The sequence below is a fragment of the Biomphalaria glabrata genome, chromosome 2 (assembly GCF_947242115.1).
Source record: "Biomphalaria glabrata chromosome 2, xgBioGlab47.1, whole genome shotgun sequence".
Taxonomy (NCBI): Eukaryota; Metazoa; Mollusca; class Gastropoda; family Planorbidae; genus Biomphalaria; species Biomphalaria glabrata.
In genome coordinates, this window is record NC_074712.1 from 45,055,281 (window position 1) to 45,072,447 (window position 17,167).

A 17,167-nucleotide genomic window follows, 5' to 3' on the forward strand; every position below is an offset into this window, starting at 1 on the left:
TTGCTTCTAGAAATGGGCCTATTTATAGATATAGTCTATGTTACGTAAACTGTAAATCCACGCTTGCATGCGTTCAATATTCAATACATTATCAAACTGTATTTAACGATTTTCAAGACAGGTATAGCCTATGATAGATTTCTGGGCCGATTGTATAGTAGGCTAATGCCAAAGAAGAGTTCGACCTTGTAGCCTACAAATAAAAGTTGAATTGGAATGTCCCAAATCATGCAACGTTTGGAGTCCAACTTTAAATCGTGCGTAAAAAAAATAAGGGGGGGGGGGATGGCTAGCTTTGGTAATGAGCGCTGGAATGTTCCTTGTGATGAGGCCACTGAAAGTCAAAATTCGACTTCAACCTAGCGAAATTTGATAGGTCTAGATAGATTTCACCACAGGTCACTCACATGTGCCTCATGTTCTCAAAGACACCACTCCACTATACGTTATTTATATTCAAGACTTGATAACGTCAATGAAAAATAAATAGACCCTTTGGTCAGGACCTCGCGCCCCTCTGAGAAACTCTGCTTTCAGATAACTTGCAATAATGATTGTCAGATGAAAAGTATATATGACCAAAAAGAGTGAATAACCCATTAATACATGGATCTTTACTGCATCCCAAAACAACAACAGTACAATGATTGTGAAATGAGGCATATTATTTCAAATTGCATATTATGTTTTTAAATTAATATTTCAATGTCTTCTAGTGCAGGGTAGCATATGAATTGTGTTATTTAATGTCATATCTTATGCTTTAAACTAATAATATAGACTCTATAATTTTCTTTACTGATTTTAAGTTTTGAATGTATAGTAAAAATTATATTTCCTCTATAGCAGTAACTTCCTGATTTTACTAAAATAACAAACAATATGCTTAAAAAAAAAACAACAAGCAAAATTATGGTTTTTAAAAAATCATTTTTACTGGGTCATCTTCATCGATTAAATCAACAGAAATAGAACATAAACAGAGACTTCTAAAATAAAATAGTATATTTAATTCTAAGATGGGACCACAGTCAAAAAAAAAAAAGAAAAAAAAAGAAAAGGAGGAAACTAACATTCAAACTAATGAAATATGTACACAGTTCTGAGACATAAAACCCAGGTTCAGAATTACTGTCAATGTAAAGAGGGACAGAGACCTGCTATACTTTTACAATACCAGGATGTAGACAATCAAATGAAGAGAAAGAATAACATCTGTAAACACAAGTCATCAGATTACAAGTGATATATCAACTGTATTAAAGTGTATGGCCTTACATAAAAAAAATTAACCTGTGGTTCTTGGTAAGGACAAACAGTACTCAACTAAATGTCAACAGGAATATCAATAGGTTTGTATACATAGATTGTTGTATCTTATGTCTCTATACATAATGTACAAACAGCACAGTTATGACTTTGTCATTGATACTATCAAGTAAAATGTGCACAGTACAATACAATTATTTCCTTTAGTCTATAAAACTGTGCAAGTAAATTAATTTACATTTGTCAAAATATACTTCAGTTTCTTTCTATCAAAACAAGTGTTTGCCCTATCTCTCTGTCAGCTGAGTTCTGTATGTAAAACATGGTCGTCAAAAATAATTATGGAAGTACATTATACAATTAAAGATCCCATACAAGAATTTATGAAATGACAGATAAAAAATGAAGTTCATTAATGAAAAAGTAACAAACAACACCCTAGAACCATGGCATCAAAAGTGAAATCGTTTCAAACAATTCAGGATTTTAGTGAAGCCTTTCTAGGAACACATTACAAATGTGTTCATGGCTAAAATCTACATTAATATGCAGGGCTTGATCACAAACTTTAACAAATGCTAAAAACTGAAAAAGAAAAATATTTCCAGAGAAACCTGATTTTCAATGACTATGAAAGAAGTTGTTTATTTTAGGAGACAAAGTTTGGATTTCCTGGCAAAATCTTTTCACATGCAGTTAAAAAATCATTCATTTGTCAGTTCCACACATTTAGTGTAACAATGAGTTTGAGAAAACAGATACTAAGTATTTTTTTAATCTTAGAAAATTAAAGTACTAATTTATTTTCTTTTGAAAAAAAAAAAAGGTCAGAGTTAAATTAAAATTCCTTTGTATGTATACAAATTATGTGGTAAATGAAATTCAAGATTAAACAATCAAGTATTAGGGGAAACAAAGGCTGTGAGTTTTAAATGAAAACAACGTATTGCCATAGGCTTTAAATATCATTCTTCTAATCACAATAGCTTTCAGTGAGATTGGAGTTTCATACCACTGGTTAACATATAATATAGTGAAGACTTTTTTTTTTAAAAAGGAAACTTGTAAATTATTCTAAAGTATGGTTTAAAGCCCACACAAGACAAAAGTAATTTCAATGAGCTGTGAAATGAATGAAATGATATTCACATTTACCTAAAGCTAGCATTAATATTTGGCAGACAATCCAAATATAATAGAGTAATAGAATAATTAACCCATTACAACAGCATAATGAAATAAATAAACACTCTATTGATCTGAGATCCAACAAGTATTGAGATATATATAAATATCAATAAACAACATATAGGAGCATAGGTCTGAATAAAATTGTTTTCTTTGCTGATAAAACTGATAACATTTTTGTCAACAACAGAAAAAAAAATCCACTATTGTCTTAAAAGTTGATGCTGCAAATCTACATGTACAATAAAAATGTTATTTTAACTTTCCCCACCACAAAGCTTTTGTAAGCTAACTAATTAAAATTATATATTGTCAAATGACTGTTTATTTTGAAGTGAATCTTATTGAACTGTGTGGAAATAAGTCTCAACGTTATGATGAAACTCAAATGTGGGAGATTTTAATGTGATCATTAGGAAAATGAAGTTTACAACAAACAAGCAAAAATGGAGATTCAACAGAAAAGATTAAAGTAAAGCTAGAAAAGGAGGGGAAAAAAAGTAATGCTTGAAAATAACTATGCACAACCAGTTATAATGAGTAGATTGTAACAAAATAAAACATAACATAAGCTCTTTCTCAAATGTTTACAGTTTGAAACTGAAATGTACATGAACACAGCCTCATTGTTTTCACATAGTTAAATAGGACTGCTTTTACAAACAATCTCAAAGTCCCTTCATATGTAAATAAATTCTTAGATTGATAGTGGGAATAACCATTTTAGCACAGCCAGCCTTATTATACATCATAAAGAATCCTTAGAAAACAAAATGATACAATGTCATGTTTTACAAAACTGCATTTGAGTTTTACTTTGTTTTTTTTTTTCTTTTGGAATTTCATTTTTTTTTTTACTTTTTGAGGTTTTTCCATAGATAAAGAAAAACTTTTTAATAAAACACTAAATAGCAAAGCAAAGGAACTAAATTTAAAAAAAAAGCATATTCTGCGAAACAAAACAAAGATTCCACAAGAGCAACTACACCTGCACTAAATATAATTACTCTATTATGAAACACAGACACACATACACAAAGCAATGCTATGTACAGGAATAAGTGGAGTCTGCACCTGATTGGTTGAATGATTATTTCTGAACAAGTGAAACTAAACATATGTAGTAAGTCCAGAAAGTGCACACGCAGGCACACACACACAAACAGCCAAAATAAAAATGTACACAATTCCAATTTTTATTTATAAATATTTTCACCTGAGGTGTGGCAGGATGCCAAATATACATTTAAATTTTGTTTAAAATTATTTTAAAAAGCCAGTTTTTGAGTTCAAAAAAAAAAAAAAATATTGCCTTTAAATCGAAAAAAAAAATAAAAAAATTGAATAAGTTTTTTTTAAGTACCAGTACTGAATTTAGTTAGGAAAAAAAAATATAAACAGTTATTTTAACCACTGAATTACTTTAGGTAAGAAAAAAGTTTTAAACAGTTTTTTTATCACTGAATAATTTAGTTAGGAAAACAAAAATTATAAAATGTCATTTTTTTTACTCGTTAAAAAAAAAAAGATGATTATAAAAACAAGTTTATATCGAAGGAAAAGAAACCCCTTCTAGCATTATTTTAACATAGTGTTTTATTCAATTAAAGATCTTAACAAAATTAGTAAGTAAAATTATTAGAAATATTGAAATTACAAGAATTATTTTGAACTAAAGAAGTTTGCATATTGCTTTTATAAATGCTTTGAGCTTTTAAATACATTAGTGCAAAGGTTGATAATGTGAAGGAGGTCTGATTATCAGAATTCTTGATATAGTAAAATGAGATTTGAACCAATGTTAGTTACACTTTATAATTTTAGAAACCAATTTCTAATTGTTTTAATTCCTTTAAAAAATACTTTTTTGATAAAAGAAATGTATTCATGCACATTTTTAGAAGTGCTTTCAGGCAAATCAATATATAAGAAAAATGTTACAATTAGTGGCAAGTCTGAACTCATGAGCCTCTTGACCCCATTTAATAAAGATAAAGCAGGCTACATTATGACTACAAAAAATATATTCTAAACGTCAAGACAGTTTTCTTTGTAATTATTTCAGTCATACAAACTATGTTGCAGTGGTAAGATCAGCCATATTTCATAAAGTAAAAAAAAAAAACAGTCTTTGAAAAGTAATTAGGTTTACACTTTTGTATAGTGTATGACTAGAGTGCTGGTTACTTTGGTAGAATTATTAGTTCTTTTTTATCTAAATAAAATGTTACGCAAGATTTTCTATACAGTGACTTGTCCAACAGTATTTTAGTCCTTCATTAAACAAATCGTGTGCATGTGACTTCACATCAATGACCAAAGTACCAGAAGTAATACAAAGAAAAAAAAGTATGTTTAAACCTAAAAAATAATAAAAAATATGGATGGACATGTTGGGTGGGCCAGGAAAGATTTGTAATCTATATACAAACTAAAGCCATTATTAGTGATGGTTCTGAGAATTTGTTGCTGAGGCTGCCCCTACTACTCTCGTTGCATTGGTGTCCACACTCACTGCCCCTGTCTCCATACTATTCCCGCCATCTAAAAAATAAAATGCACATGTTAAACTTATTCTGCTTTCACTGAAGTTAAGAGCATTGACAGCAATCAAATTTCACACTGACTGAAGGAAAAGAAGAAAAAAACAACAATACACAAAAAGTAATTTGCTGTACGTAATAGGTGCAGCATTGAGTTACCTTTTCATTCTACAAACTAAGCCAGCTTAAGAATTCTCACCATTATGGTTTTGCATAGCACTTTGTTTCTCTTGACTTTTATCTCGGTTTTCATACTCCATCACTTCATTATAGATTAGTGCTGGGGAAGTAATACATTTTCTCAAATTTAAAATCTTTTATTTTAATAGGCTGCTCATAAGGAAATGTTGATAAATATTTTGCATATCAAAGGAAAACACTTCTAATCAATCAGTTATTTAAATGATATAGCTCTTTTTTTTTATTGAGCAATTATAAAAGTCCAAAAACAATAAACATCTAAAAACCCTAAGATGTTATTTGATTAGAGACAGATAGTTGAGAATAGTTCAATACCTTAACACACCTATCGATATAACCAAACACTGTAACAAAGGTAGATAATTTTTTTTTAAATGTCTATTTTTTCCACTAACTAATAGCTATGTTTAAAATCACCCATAATTATCATATTAAAAAGAGAATTATAAATCACACACTAAAGCTGATGAAATAAATGAGGTTGTGAGCAGCTACAAAAATTCCACTGATAAACTTACTTTTCCACTCTTCAACTGTATGTTCTCTTTCATCCACTGCATGGTCATAAGGACCTGGTGATGGCTATCAAGCAGAATAAAACAAGTGACATTACTGACTAGATACAAATAAAAAATACTTCCTCTCATCACTTTGTAAAGAATATTTTCTTAGCTAGATAAAATAGAGGATGCATGAAAAAGTAAAAAAAACAACTTACTCCATTGACTTCCCTTTCATCATACCATACATTAATGTATGGATGATTAAGGGCCTCATCCACTGAAATTCTCTTGTCAGGATCAATGACTAACATCTTAGATAACAAGTCTCTTGCTACTGTAGCTCGCAAACCTGGGTGTTCTGTCCAATGAAATAGAATAAGGTCTCCAGAGAATAAAATAGAAATATTGCTATAAAGTAAAACAAAAAAATTACCAATCCTAAAAAAAAATCTGGCAAACTAAAAATAAATTGTATGAGTTTGAAATATCTAAAACACCTTTAACCTGACCCTAAGAAGTTTAAATTTCCCTAGCAAGACTGGAATTGAAAAGGCTGGCGCGCAAATGATTATCTGTACACTTTTGTAACATTTGTACTTTAATTGCAAGTTCAATAATTAATAAAATCTAAGTTGGCTACTTCAGTGGTAATTTCATCATTTATTCTTTACATTAGGTCTACACAAGATTCAATATCTTTTTAAATTTCTAAAAAAAAAAAATGGATAAAAGAGAAAAAGATAATACAAAATGACAAGAAATCTCAGGTAATACTTACATGTCATAATTGTCTTATTATATTTTTACCCCCCAAAAATTGTATGAAACATTGGCAATTTAAATCAATTCTGAAAGAGATTCTCTAAATAGCACTTAATAGTTTCCTACATTAAGATTTACCTGCACTGTCAGGAGGGAAGAGAACATCAGGGAACAACTTTTCAAAATTAAACCCTGTATGCCTAGGTCGGTTTTCTACATAATTTCTGACTGTTGTTTGAAGTCGAGCCATAAACTCTTGACTTGGAGTACCAAGCTGCTCAATGATTTTGTTCCACTGGTCAATATCTTTTTGTTTTAGGTTAAGGAGGACATACTTTAAACAAAAATATTTTTCATAATTTTGATCTCTAAATGGGAAATGAAAAATTATTGATGTTTTACACAGCCTTTTTTGTTTTAAAATTAGAATTACAAATAAGTTCAGAAGATAAATAATAAAGGTTACACTTAACAGCTTAAATAATGAGGTATGAGATTATAAAATAGCAGGTCAGATCAATATTTTTCATAATGCTTATATTGTATGTCTTGAAAACATTATTATTATAGTATTATAGCTTTTATATAGCGCTACTTTAATGCTTATAGCATGCTCAGAGCGCTTTGGTCCAATCTCATTTGTGGACCAGTGGTGGGGGGGGGGGGTATCTAGGAGTTGGTTTTCCGTGCTGCCTTTAGGCGCTCAGTAAACACAACTCTGCCTGAGTCGGGTGTCAAACCTCGAGCCCCCTTCTAGGTAGCCAAGACAAGCCAAGTTCAAGCGCACTTAGCCTCTCGACCACGCTTTCCACATTAAATGTATTCTTTCCTTTGAAACATTTGAAGTAAAAATAAAAAACATTTTTAATAAAAAAAATCAATTTGTAAAAATTGTGTTCCCCAAAACAAGCTTTTACTTTCATTCAAACTTAAATAATATATCAAGTCTATTAAATATTGTAAGAAATTGTTTAATTGAACATTTTCAATGCAAATTTATATTTCTAAAACTTTAATATACACTTTCTATTAAAGGTTAGAGAAGGATTTTAAAAATACTTTACAATGAAAAAATTTAGCAATTAAAAAAGAATTATTGTTAAAAGACATCAAATCATTACCATAGTTGACCAGATAACAAGTTACAAAACACCTTGAATTTTGAAGCTTACTCATTTGAAAAGGATACGATCAGTGCCTGGAAACATAACTGTAGCACGTATAAGCTCAGCCATGATGCATCCTACTGACCAAATATCAACTGTTGAGAAAAACAAAACAATAATGATTGCAATGTTAGTATTAATATCACTATAACCTTAAACAGACTATTTGACAGCTGGTCTTGGATTTTGTTTGTGCAACACATATCACTCAGTACCACATACTTATCAGGTAAAGATTACTTCAGTGATACACAAATACTTTGAATGTCTTCCAAAAACATAACGCCACTTGCTTCCATGACTTCTCTATAGGCATACTTTTATTAACTGGTGAAAAATATTCAACTACTGTATGTATGTCTTCAGAGGTCCCTCCATGACTACAGCTTTCACAGAACAGTAACTTTTTACACTGATGTCTGTTTCTTTCAGCACTGTTGTCAATTAGCTTCTCACTTTTGGGTGGAACTAGTTAGCTCTCTTTCAAAAAGTTCCACCTTGGAGAAACCTCTTTTTCCAATAGTGTTCCTGCTTCCAACAGGATAATTTGCAAGGTTTTAGCAGTGTGCATCACACAGAGTTTAAGAAAAGAATATTTATAAATAAAAATTATTGATTGTTACTTTTTTTTTTTTTAGATGTTTATAGATATAGACTTCTGATTATCAAAATGTGTAACACTATTTTATTTTTTAAATTTATTATTACTTTAAGCTTACAAAATACCTTTCATTACTAGCTAATTACACTTGATTTATGTTAAAATTTTGTCTAAAAAATTAGCTCTTTAGGAAAGTTTAAAGACTCACTGATATTTTAACCACATGAACTCACCATTCGCTTTATATCCCATTCCTAGTATAACCTCAGGAGCCCTGTAATATCGTGTGACAACATAGGGTGTCATCATGAACCCAGTGCCAGCTGTCCTGGCCAACCCAAAGTCTAATATCTTTAGAGTGCAGTCAGATTTGACCACAATGTTACTTGGCTTCAGATCCTGAAAGAGGAAAAATCATAACATTTTAACTGTTAGTGTTTTACAAATCCAGTAGGATCTTGTTAAGTACAATGGCAGTGGTAATAAACGTTACTACAAACCCTATGGATGATCCCAGCTGAGTGCAAATGCTTTATGCCACACAACATTTGGTATAATAAATAAGACATACGCTCATGATCCAAGTCCATTTGTATCACCTGGCACAAATTAGCATCCATCAACTCCATCACTAAATAACTGTAGAGTAAGTAGATGGATTTAAAAAATGTGAGTCTCTTTTGAAACCTATTTATAAACAGCACACACTAATAAAAATGTATTATTAAAACTCTACAGCAGAATGATTGCTGTTATGAAAAAATAAATTATTACAAAAATTGATATCTAAATGTTAATAGAATATTTACTTACACATCTTGAAAACTCTCTAGGGATTTCTGAGGGGTGAATGCATTGAGCAATCCAATGATCTAAAAGTAAAAAACAAAAGCCTCCAATGTAATGAAATGTTTGATTTTGCCAATACCAAATGCACAAAGTAGTATTAAATATAAAGTGACAGCAATAGGATAGGTTATTATATTTAAAAAAAAACAAAATTATTCTGTGACTAGACAGAGGAGACATTTATCAATATGACAACAAAATGACCCACTTCATTTGTTAATAAACAACTAATACTGGCTGAATGTTGTATTGGTCTGTACTCATAATCAAATGTTCCACCAATAAAAGGTATTACTACAAATACAATTACAATATGCCTCTCTTCTATTATGCTGCATTCTCATCTGTTATTATATGTAACAGTATGCTTTAAAATCTACATTTAGATGATATTATATTTCAGAAAGGTAATACAATTGAAGGTATTAAAGGATCTACATGAGAAAGATTAAATTTAGTTTAAAATATTATATGGTTCCAGAACTTTTTGCCACCAGCTTTCACAATTAAAATAAACATTCTAATTATGACCTTGAGCTAGTAGTAACATTTCACTGAATCACTATACATGTGCAATTTGTTTAGAATTGTCATCAAGGACACATTTTGATCCTTTCATATTCCTATACCTTTTAATTATTTTTTGTTTGTTTTCTGCAATGTCAAACATTTAAAGTACTGTTTTCTTTTAGCTGATTATTGTCTCCTCATTTAGAAAAATAAAGGCTGTAAGGATTTCAGTAAAAGTAAATAAAACAAGGTTTCAGGACAGGCTGGGGTGTGGGTTGCAGGTTGGTCAAGTGCTTCTCTGTCTCTGAACCAGGGTCAGAAGTTTAAATCCTGGTGAAAACTGTAACTTTGAACATTCTGAGAACATTCCTTTGTCTACCAAGCTCTACTATGACATTAGTTGGGGAAAAGAAAGACAGTTATAAAGTTTAACAAAATATAAAGACTTATGTATGATTCTTTTTAGAACAACAACATGTCTACATTGATGCCAGATCTCTAAGACTAAAGACAAAGAGTGAAAAAAAAATGTAAAAAAAAAATATTTTTTACCAATTGTTTTTGTTTAGTGCTATTTCATGCTGTAAGCTTTCTCAATACTATGATCCTATCACTTATCTGGACCAGTTGGGAAAATGGGGGTGGTGGTGGGAAAGGGGGAGAGAGAGAAGGGGGAACAGAGAAAGAAAGGGATATCTAGGTGAATTTTGCCATAATTGGTTTCTAAAAATATTTACATAAAAAAAGGGGTGGGGGAACAATCAGAATTCAAACTCATGACTCAAGCCTCCTCAAGCCAACATACTAACCACTCTGCTTATGCTGTGCTTATGGCTATAGAAGATTGTATAGTTATGTATTGCTTGTTTCAAACTTGCTTTAAAATGGTGACCTCTAAAGGAGACTAATTCAGCTTATACCACCCCTTCAGTCAAGTACAATTTCTTTCCCTTGTTCAAGATACCAAACAAAATAATATATTTTTTTTTAAATTGATTCTTGTGTTGTCATAAATGTGCAAAATTTCAGCTTGATCCGAGATTGGGTATCAGAGAAATAACATGTACAAACTTTTTATCAGACAGACAGACAGAGTGAGTTGATATAAGCTTTGTAAAAATAAATTATTGACCTAAAAATAAAATATCAAGAGGAGTTTCAGGGATGGAGTACCGCGAGCACATTGCCCTGCCTCATCATGGCGCTCGCGTGGAAACGGCCAATAGAGGAAGTGGCTAGGCAAAATGGGTAGCAACACAAGACTCCCATGGGGATGCCCACGGGTAGACGAGAGTCCACCCATTGCACGGGGTTGTAAAAAGTCCCCACGAACACATCCCACATCCATGCGCTGTTCCTCAAAGGGACCGTTACATAAATGGCGGGCACAGCTAGCTTGGTACAACAAAGGAAAATGGCGGAGGCTCCCGGTGCCCTCGGCCTTCGGCCATGTGCAGCCAAGCATGCGTCGGGGGGCCAAAGGCATTGGAAACAGCAATGTTTTACATAGGCATTGACTCTGGTCTCTCTCAAACAGAACTGTGTTCTCACAGGTTTTTTTTTTTTTACTGTTTGGCGTCCAAACAGGTTTTTTTTTCAAACTTAGAGCTCGAAGAGCCTTCGGCTCAGCTCTTGGACATCAACAAGGGATGGAGTACAATTGTCTAGTATTAGCCAGTTCAAAGTAATACATAATAGTATAACTATTTATAATCAAGACACCAAAAACAACATATTACATTTTTTAAGGATGTTTGTAACATTCAAAAGAAATAAGTTTTATAAATGGAAACAAAAATCAAGAAACAAAGGAAAAAGTAGGCTCTATAAGAGCTCATTAATTAACTGACAGCAACAAGACTGAAATAGGGGTTGGGAGGAAAACTGTATCCAAGAGGGTAACTGAACTGAGTTTGTTATCTATAGCAACTGTGGGAAATGTGTCAGAATGTGTTATGTAGTTAACAGTCACACACAGCACTATTCAACAATACTCTTCTATAATTAATTTAATTATGTATGCAAACTGTTCCAATTGTAATCATATTAAGCAAACAGTTGTAGTAAGATACTAGTCATGACAGCATGTCTTTGTACATTGATGAACCACTCTGGGATAGCAGAGTTACCATAGCAACAAGTTATGTTAATATCTAGAACTAAATGTTTAAAAAATGTCATAATGTAGTATCAAATGTTAGTTGACAATAGATATATGCTCCAATATTTCTATTTACAACTTTGACCTTAAATTCTATTGGCTCATATGCCTAAATACTTGGATTTGAATGTTATGATCTACTTGCAAAAGGTTCATGGTACAAATAGACCATACAATAAAAGTGAAGCTCATTTTAAACTAAATAAAAACCTGATAATAATAGAAATATAAGAAGAAAGCAATTTCAAAATCACCAAGGGCTAGTACACTGTTCAAATTTAAGTTTCAAATATAAGCCAAATGGATCTACTTCAATCCTAAAAAGAAATATCTGAAATCAATATAGTGATGCAGCCAAATATGAAGTGTGCCCTTTTCACACAGTTCAGGGGTAAGGTCCTATGTATTAGACAAAATCATTCACATGATAACCTCAGTGAGATATTTAGTTGGTCGCATTAACCAATTCACATGCTCTGATAAAAAAAAAATGGCATGATTATTACCTCTCTAGACCACGAGTGTTAATACAAAAGTTCATGTTATGGAATGATCCAAAGTGAACATGTCCAAGTCAGGACTCAACAATAGTGCTATGAGGCTTAATATAACAGCAGCCAATTATAGAACATCACAACCTCCTAAAAACTCTTCGGATTTGAGTCACTAAAAAAATAATTTAGGCGTTAGCGTAGGGAAAAAAAGGGGGGGGGGAGAGGGCCAGTTACGAGCTTAATTATAAACCAATACACACTAGAAATGGATACAAAATATGTCTTCGTTCTTATTTCTAGGCTATGTCGATGTAGTTGTTACAATCATCACGCTTGTAATCAGGCGGTCTAGCATCAATACGTTCACGATTACTTGTACATGGCACTCCCGGAATCGTGGTTTGAAATCCAAGATAGATTACTCCACCTGGGCTGGGCTTTCAGTTCAATCTAACGCCAATATGACCTACTTGACACGTGCATATAGATTTTGGTATATCCAGTGCAAATGATGTCCGCAGAAGACATCGGGTCAATAAAACCTTCAAGGTCACCATCGTAACGCGCTTTGCTAAGTGAAGTTCGTGGCGGGAATAACAGAAAGGAGTTGAAAATGTGAACATATAAAATAAGTGTCTAAACCAGCTACATTTCTACACATGGAGACAAGTTGTAGTAGGGTCTGTATGCTGAACTGGTCAGAGGTCAATAAGTACGCGATCCACGCACCGGTATTTTAGAAGAGCGGCCCTTTTTTTTTAACACAATTAAAAGAGCCACGTCTAAAGTAAGACGGCCAAATTGTTTTATGCAAAACGTATATTGAAGGAAGCAAAACATTCAGGTTTTACCATAGATTTATTATTGTATGTCCTTGTTTACATTGGAAACCTATAAATAAACATGTTTTACTATGGTATTTAAATAGCACTATTGACCTAAACAGCGTCTACAGTAAGTGTAATATAATATCATTACTAATTATGTACAAAAAAAAAATCAGTGTGTGTGTGTGTGTGAATGAAGGGCCTAGTATTCACATTGAGCTAAGTTGAATTAAACCACTACAGTGACTTCCTAGTACTGATCAACAACCAACTTCCTCTTAGCCCACGTGACTTTGTGTGTCATACGTTTTAGAAATGTGAATGCTGGCGTTATCAACTACACGGGCGACAACCTCAAAGGCTTCATGACGTTACAGGCCGCACGAACGACAAATAGGATGATGACAAAACGGGATGAACAAAGAAGGAGGACAAAGGGGGAAAAAATACGTCAGAATCGAGCCTGTCCTATAACTTTGTGGGTAATAGAAAAGGGACATGTAATGCTCACTGGTCTGTGAGATGGGAGTCTCTAACGATCCACTTACAAGTAAGAGAGAGTCTCCAGCTCTACAGGCGCCTCGAGTAAGATTAAACATTCAATATCTCACTATAATCGATGGGGCCGATCAATGGCTGGGACTTCCACAAGGGCAACGTCCATTCAAGGGAAATATTTCCACTTACTAAATAACAATATACAAGTCACACGCGATAGTTTGTAATACGTAAAAAAAAAAATATTGTGCTAGATTTGATGTGTATTGATCTATTTAGTTATAGCCAGTATGCTAAAATGAATACTAAATGAAACTGTTCACTGTTTGATATATTACAAAACAAAACAAAACTAAATTATAGCCTAGAGTCATGCGTCCTTAGAGTCCTAATACCAATATGATGAACTGCTGTGAGTTCTAAATATTTCAGTTAATACCATTGATAAGCCATCATTTGAGAACATCGGAGTGTCTTAAAATGAAGTAAATATAAAACTAAATACATCCTGGTGTTAATCCCTTTCAACTAACTAGAAATCTGATCATTGGAGATTACGCACTGGATTTAACAGCATAAGGCGCTATCATAATGACTTAGACTAGAAACAATGCCTACGAAGCAGGGGAGAACAAGCTATATAGGCATGCGGGTAAATGCCAGGTGGGCATGTACCCAATGCAGTACTTTGAATGACAATAAGTCCCATGAACGTGATTGGTCATCACCTTACCTTTTATAAAGTTATTTACAAACTTAACCATGTAAAACAAGCCACAAGTTTCGTAATAATGGATTAATGTATACTCATATACTGTGTTTCTGAGCGCCTAATGGCAGCACGGAAACCTTCTCTCAGATACCCCCTACCCCAAAATGTCCACAAAAAAAAAGAGTTTGGACCAAAATGCACTGAGTATGCTTATAGCACAAACCTCTAAGTCAGCGGTTCTCAACCTTTTATGCTCGGCGACCCCTTTTTACAATCCCCCACTCTGCTGCGACCCCCCCCCCACACACACACACACATACAGCAATAGAAGAATAGACAATAACAATCCATATTTTCGACGGTCTTTGGCGACCCCTGGCAAATCGTCAATCGACCCCCAAGAGGGGGTCTACATGTAGAAATACAATACGCAACGTAAACCCACGTTTCATTGCATGCATGCATTCGGTTATCGTTGCATTATTGTGAACGCAGGTACCAATAGAATGAATATATATCATCACATTGATGAAGCTCATACAATGGGAGAGATACTCATTTGCCAAACACATGTTGTTTTATGTTATTAACAAGCAAGCTACTAAAACCTACAAAAAAAAAAAAAAGTGTACACTGCAACTTTTGGATTGCAACCTACAGTTTGGGAGTTCACCTGTTTAGCTGCCTGACAGCAATGACGTACATTTACGCAGTAGTTTCCAATGTACACAAGATTTCACTTGAATATTCTGAGTCGTGCACTAGTTCCCCTAAAACTAGTAAGGACTATTCCTGGGCTCAGAATGTACTTTCCTTCAGGGCTACACGAAAGTGATAAGGAACATTGATTTGATCAAACGTTTATTTGAATCCAACATACATAGAGCAGTCTTGAGTATTCCGATATTTCAAGTCCTATGTTTTGGCTATCTACAAACTATGAGAAGAAGGATATTCTCTATGTTGCAACGAAGTCAAACATAGAAACAGATTTGAATTCTAACCAGATAATAGACTTCAACTTACCAAAATTGTGCCTGTTAAAAATGGATCTAAAATCATGTCATTTATTCATATTTGCAGCAAAAAAATGCATTCCGATTTATTCTCCAATATGTTTTTTTAATAAAGTTTTATAGTTAGAATTCCTGCATTAATATTTTAATTTTTTTTTTAAATACATCTTTTTTTACAAGTAGACTCTATAACATAAAAATAAAACAAGTGTTTCATTACAGAAAATGTTCGGGAAATCCTTCAGTGACACATAAATAAAGCATTGCATGTTACTCAAATTACCCGGGGAAACATTCTATTAAAAAAAAAACAACAAAACTGCCGCATGGTTATAATCTATTGAAGGGAGCTAACTTGCCAATAAATCACAAACGTTTAGTCCATTGGTTTGTCTGACTTTCATGTGCTTTCACAAGAGACATATTTTTAAAGGCTGTAACTGACAAAAAGACAGCGAGGGGAACAAAGTTGATAATAAACATTAGAGTGGAGAGATGTATTGCCGCAATCACTTTGATCAGCACTATGAATGGACATAAAGATTACTTAGGTTTTAGTATATCTTTTTTTTTTAATACAGTAGACCCACTCGATTGCCTACGTAAACAAGTGCAAGAACACGGTATAGTCCATAGCATGTACTTGTACAAAAGTAATGAGCAAAATGTACTCTATCAGTCTTACCTACAAATAAGCCTAACAATATTACATTTACTGTAAGCATACAGTGTAGTAGGTGATTGAAGTGGGATCGCAATATACAGAAGAAATATGTTCACTCCCACACTTCCCTGGGACACCTTGCTAAATGCCAACTTATATTGAAAACAAAACCAAATTGAATTGTGTTGTTAAGACTCCAACAAAAAGTCGCAAGATAACATTGTTCATCTCTCTCTGTCATCCATTAAGATTAGTGTACCACACTGACACATCAGCTATATTCTAGAAGTGTTTGTACATCTTTTAAAACACCGCAGGGCACCTAATGGAATTCGCATCATAGGTAGTTCAATCTCGAGGAGATGATCGGCTTCTCTCTGTCAGAACTAGAATAATTTCTATTCCATAATGGGCCAAGGTATTTCAAGGCCATGTGAGTACACAAAAGTTTGACCCCCCATAAATTATATATATATATTTTATTGACAACTGGTTTGAATGTGGTAGTGTTGTATTGTGGGTAGTGTTGTATTGTGTAATTATACTTCTACACATCACACTTTGAAGTGAATTTTGTGCCATGTTTAACTGCTGTGCGAAACGCTCACATTTAAAACGACATGTTAACACTGAATCTTGGCATAACCGTATTCATCATTTTTTTTTTTTTTGTGCGCTTTATGCTATTACAACAAAAACTGCAGAAAAGCACATTGCAATGAAACCATTTTTTAAAAGATCCATCATATTATCCTATTATTCCTATGAAATACGAAAGAGTACACGTCTTTAGTCTTCGGAGTTTTATGTTATTAAATATTTTAGTGGATGTATTTATAGGCGAGATAGGTCTTGGTGTAGGGGCAGGGAGTTAAAATAGATAAATGTTCATGGCTCAGTAAACAGTTCATCTATATCCCCCCCCCCCATTTTTGTTTAGATTATCTTCTTCAAGTGTTCACGTTGTAATTGTTTCAATGTTTAAATTGAAACACTTTTGACAAAGTGAAGTTCCGATCTCACGAGATGCTTGACAACGTGCAGTCAGCGTGCGAGCGTCCTATTTGAGGCTTTATAGTAATTTGACAAAGTCCAGAATCCAACGAGAGACTCGTCCTCAAACAGCCATCCGAATAGACAAGAAAGTGATCACCACTGTTTGGGAGAAGGCTGCATTCACACTGCCACAATCTCACTAGATTC

The 17,167-nt window shown here is 33.1% G+C and overlaps 1 protein-coding gene across 5 annotated transcripts in view; it reads right to left on the minus strand.

Moving 5' to 3' along the window:
• Positions 1–910: 910 nt before the first annotated feature.
• LOC106057561 (stress-activated protein kinase JNK-like) overlaps positions 911–17,167 on the minus strand; it is a 35,018-nt gene continuing 18,761 nt past the window's right edge. For 3 of the 5 annotated variants that reach the window (XM_056020818.1, XM_013214808.2, XM_013214807.2), the window contains exons 4-12: positions 9,047–9,105; positions 8,734–8,872; positions 8,467–8,632; positions 7,656–7,727; positions 6,605–6,772; positions 5,920–6,062; positions 5,720–5,783; positions 5,200–5,280; positions 911–5,001 (exon numbers count right to left, since the gene is read on the minus strand). In XM_056020818.1, coding sequence (XP_055876793.1) covers positions 4,901–5,001; positions 5,200–5,280; positions 5,720–5,783; positions 5,920–6,062; positions 6,605–6,772; positions 7,656–7,727; positions 8,467–8,632; positions 8,734–8,872; positions 9,047–9,105 — 993 coding nt within the window. In that variant the 3' untranslated portion in view covers positions 911–4,900. Of the gene's footprint in view, positions 5,002–5,159; positions 5,281–5,719; positions 5,784–5,919; positions 6,063–6,604; positions 6,773–7,655; positions 7,728–8,466; positions 8,633–8,733; positions 8,873–9,046; positions 9,106–15,310; positions 15,430–17,167 lie in introns of those variants that run through there. The other 2 variants (XM_013214810.2, XM_013214809.2) reach the window with 2 other exon arrangements.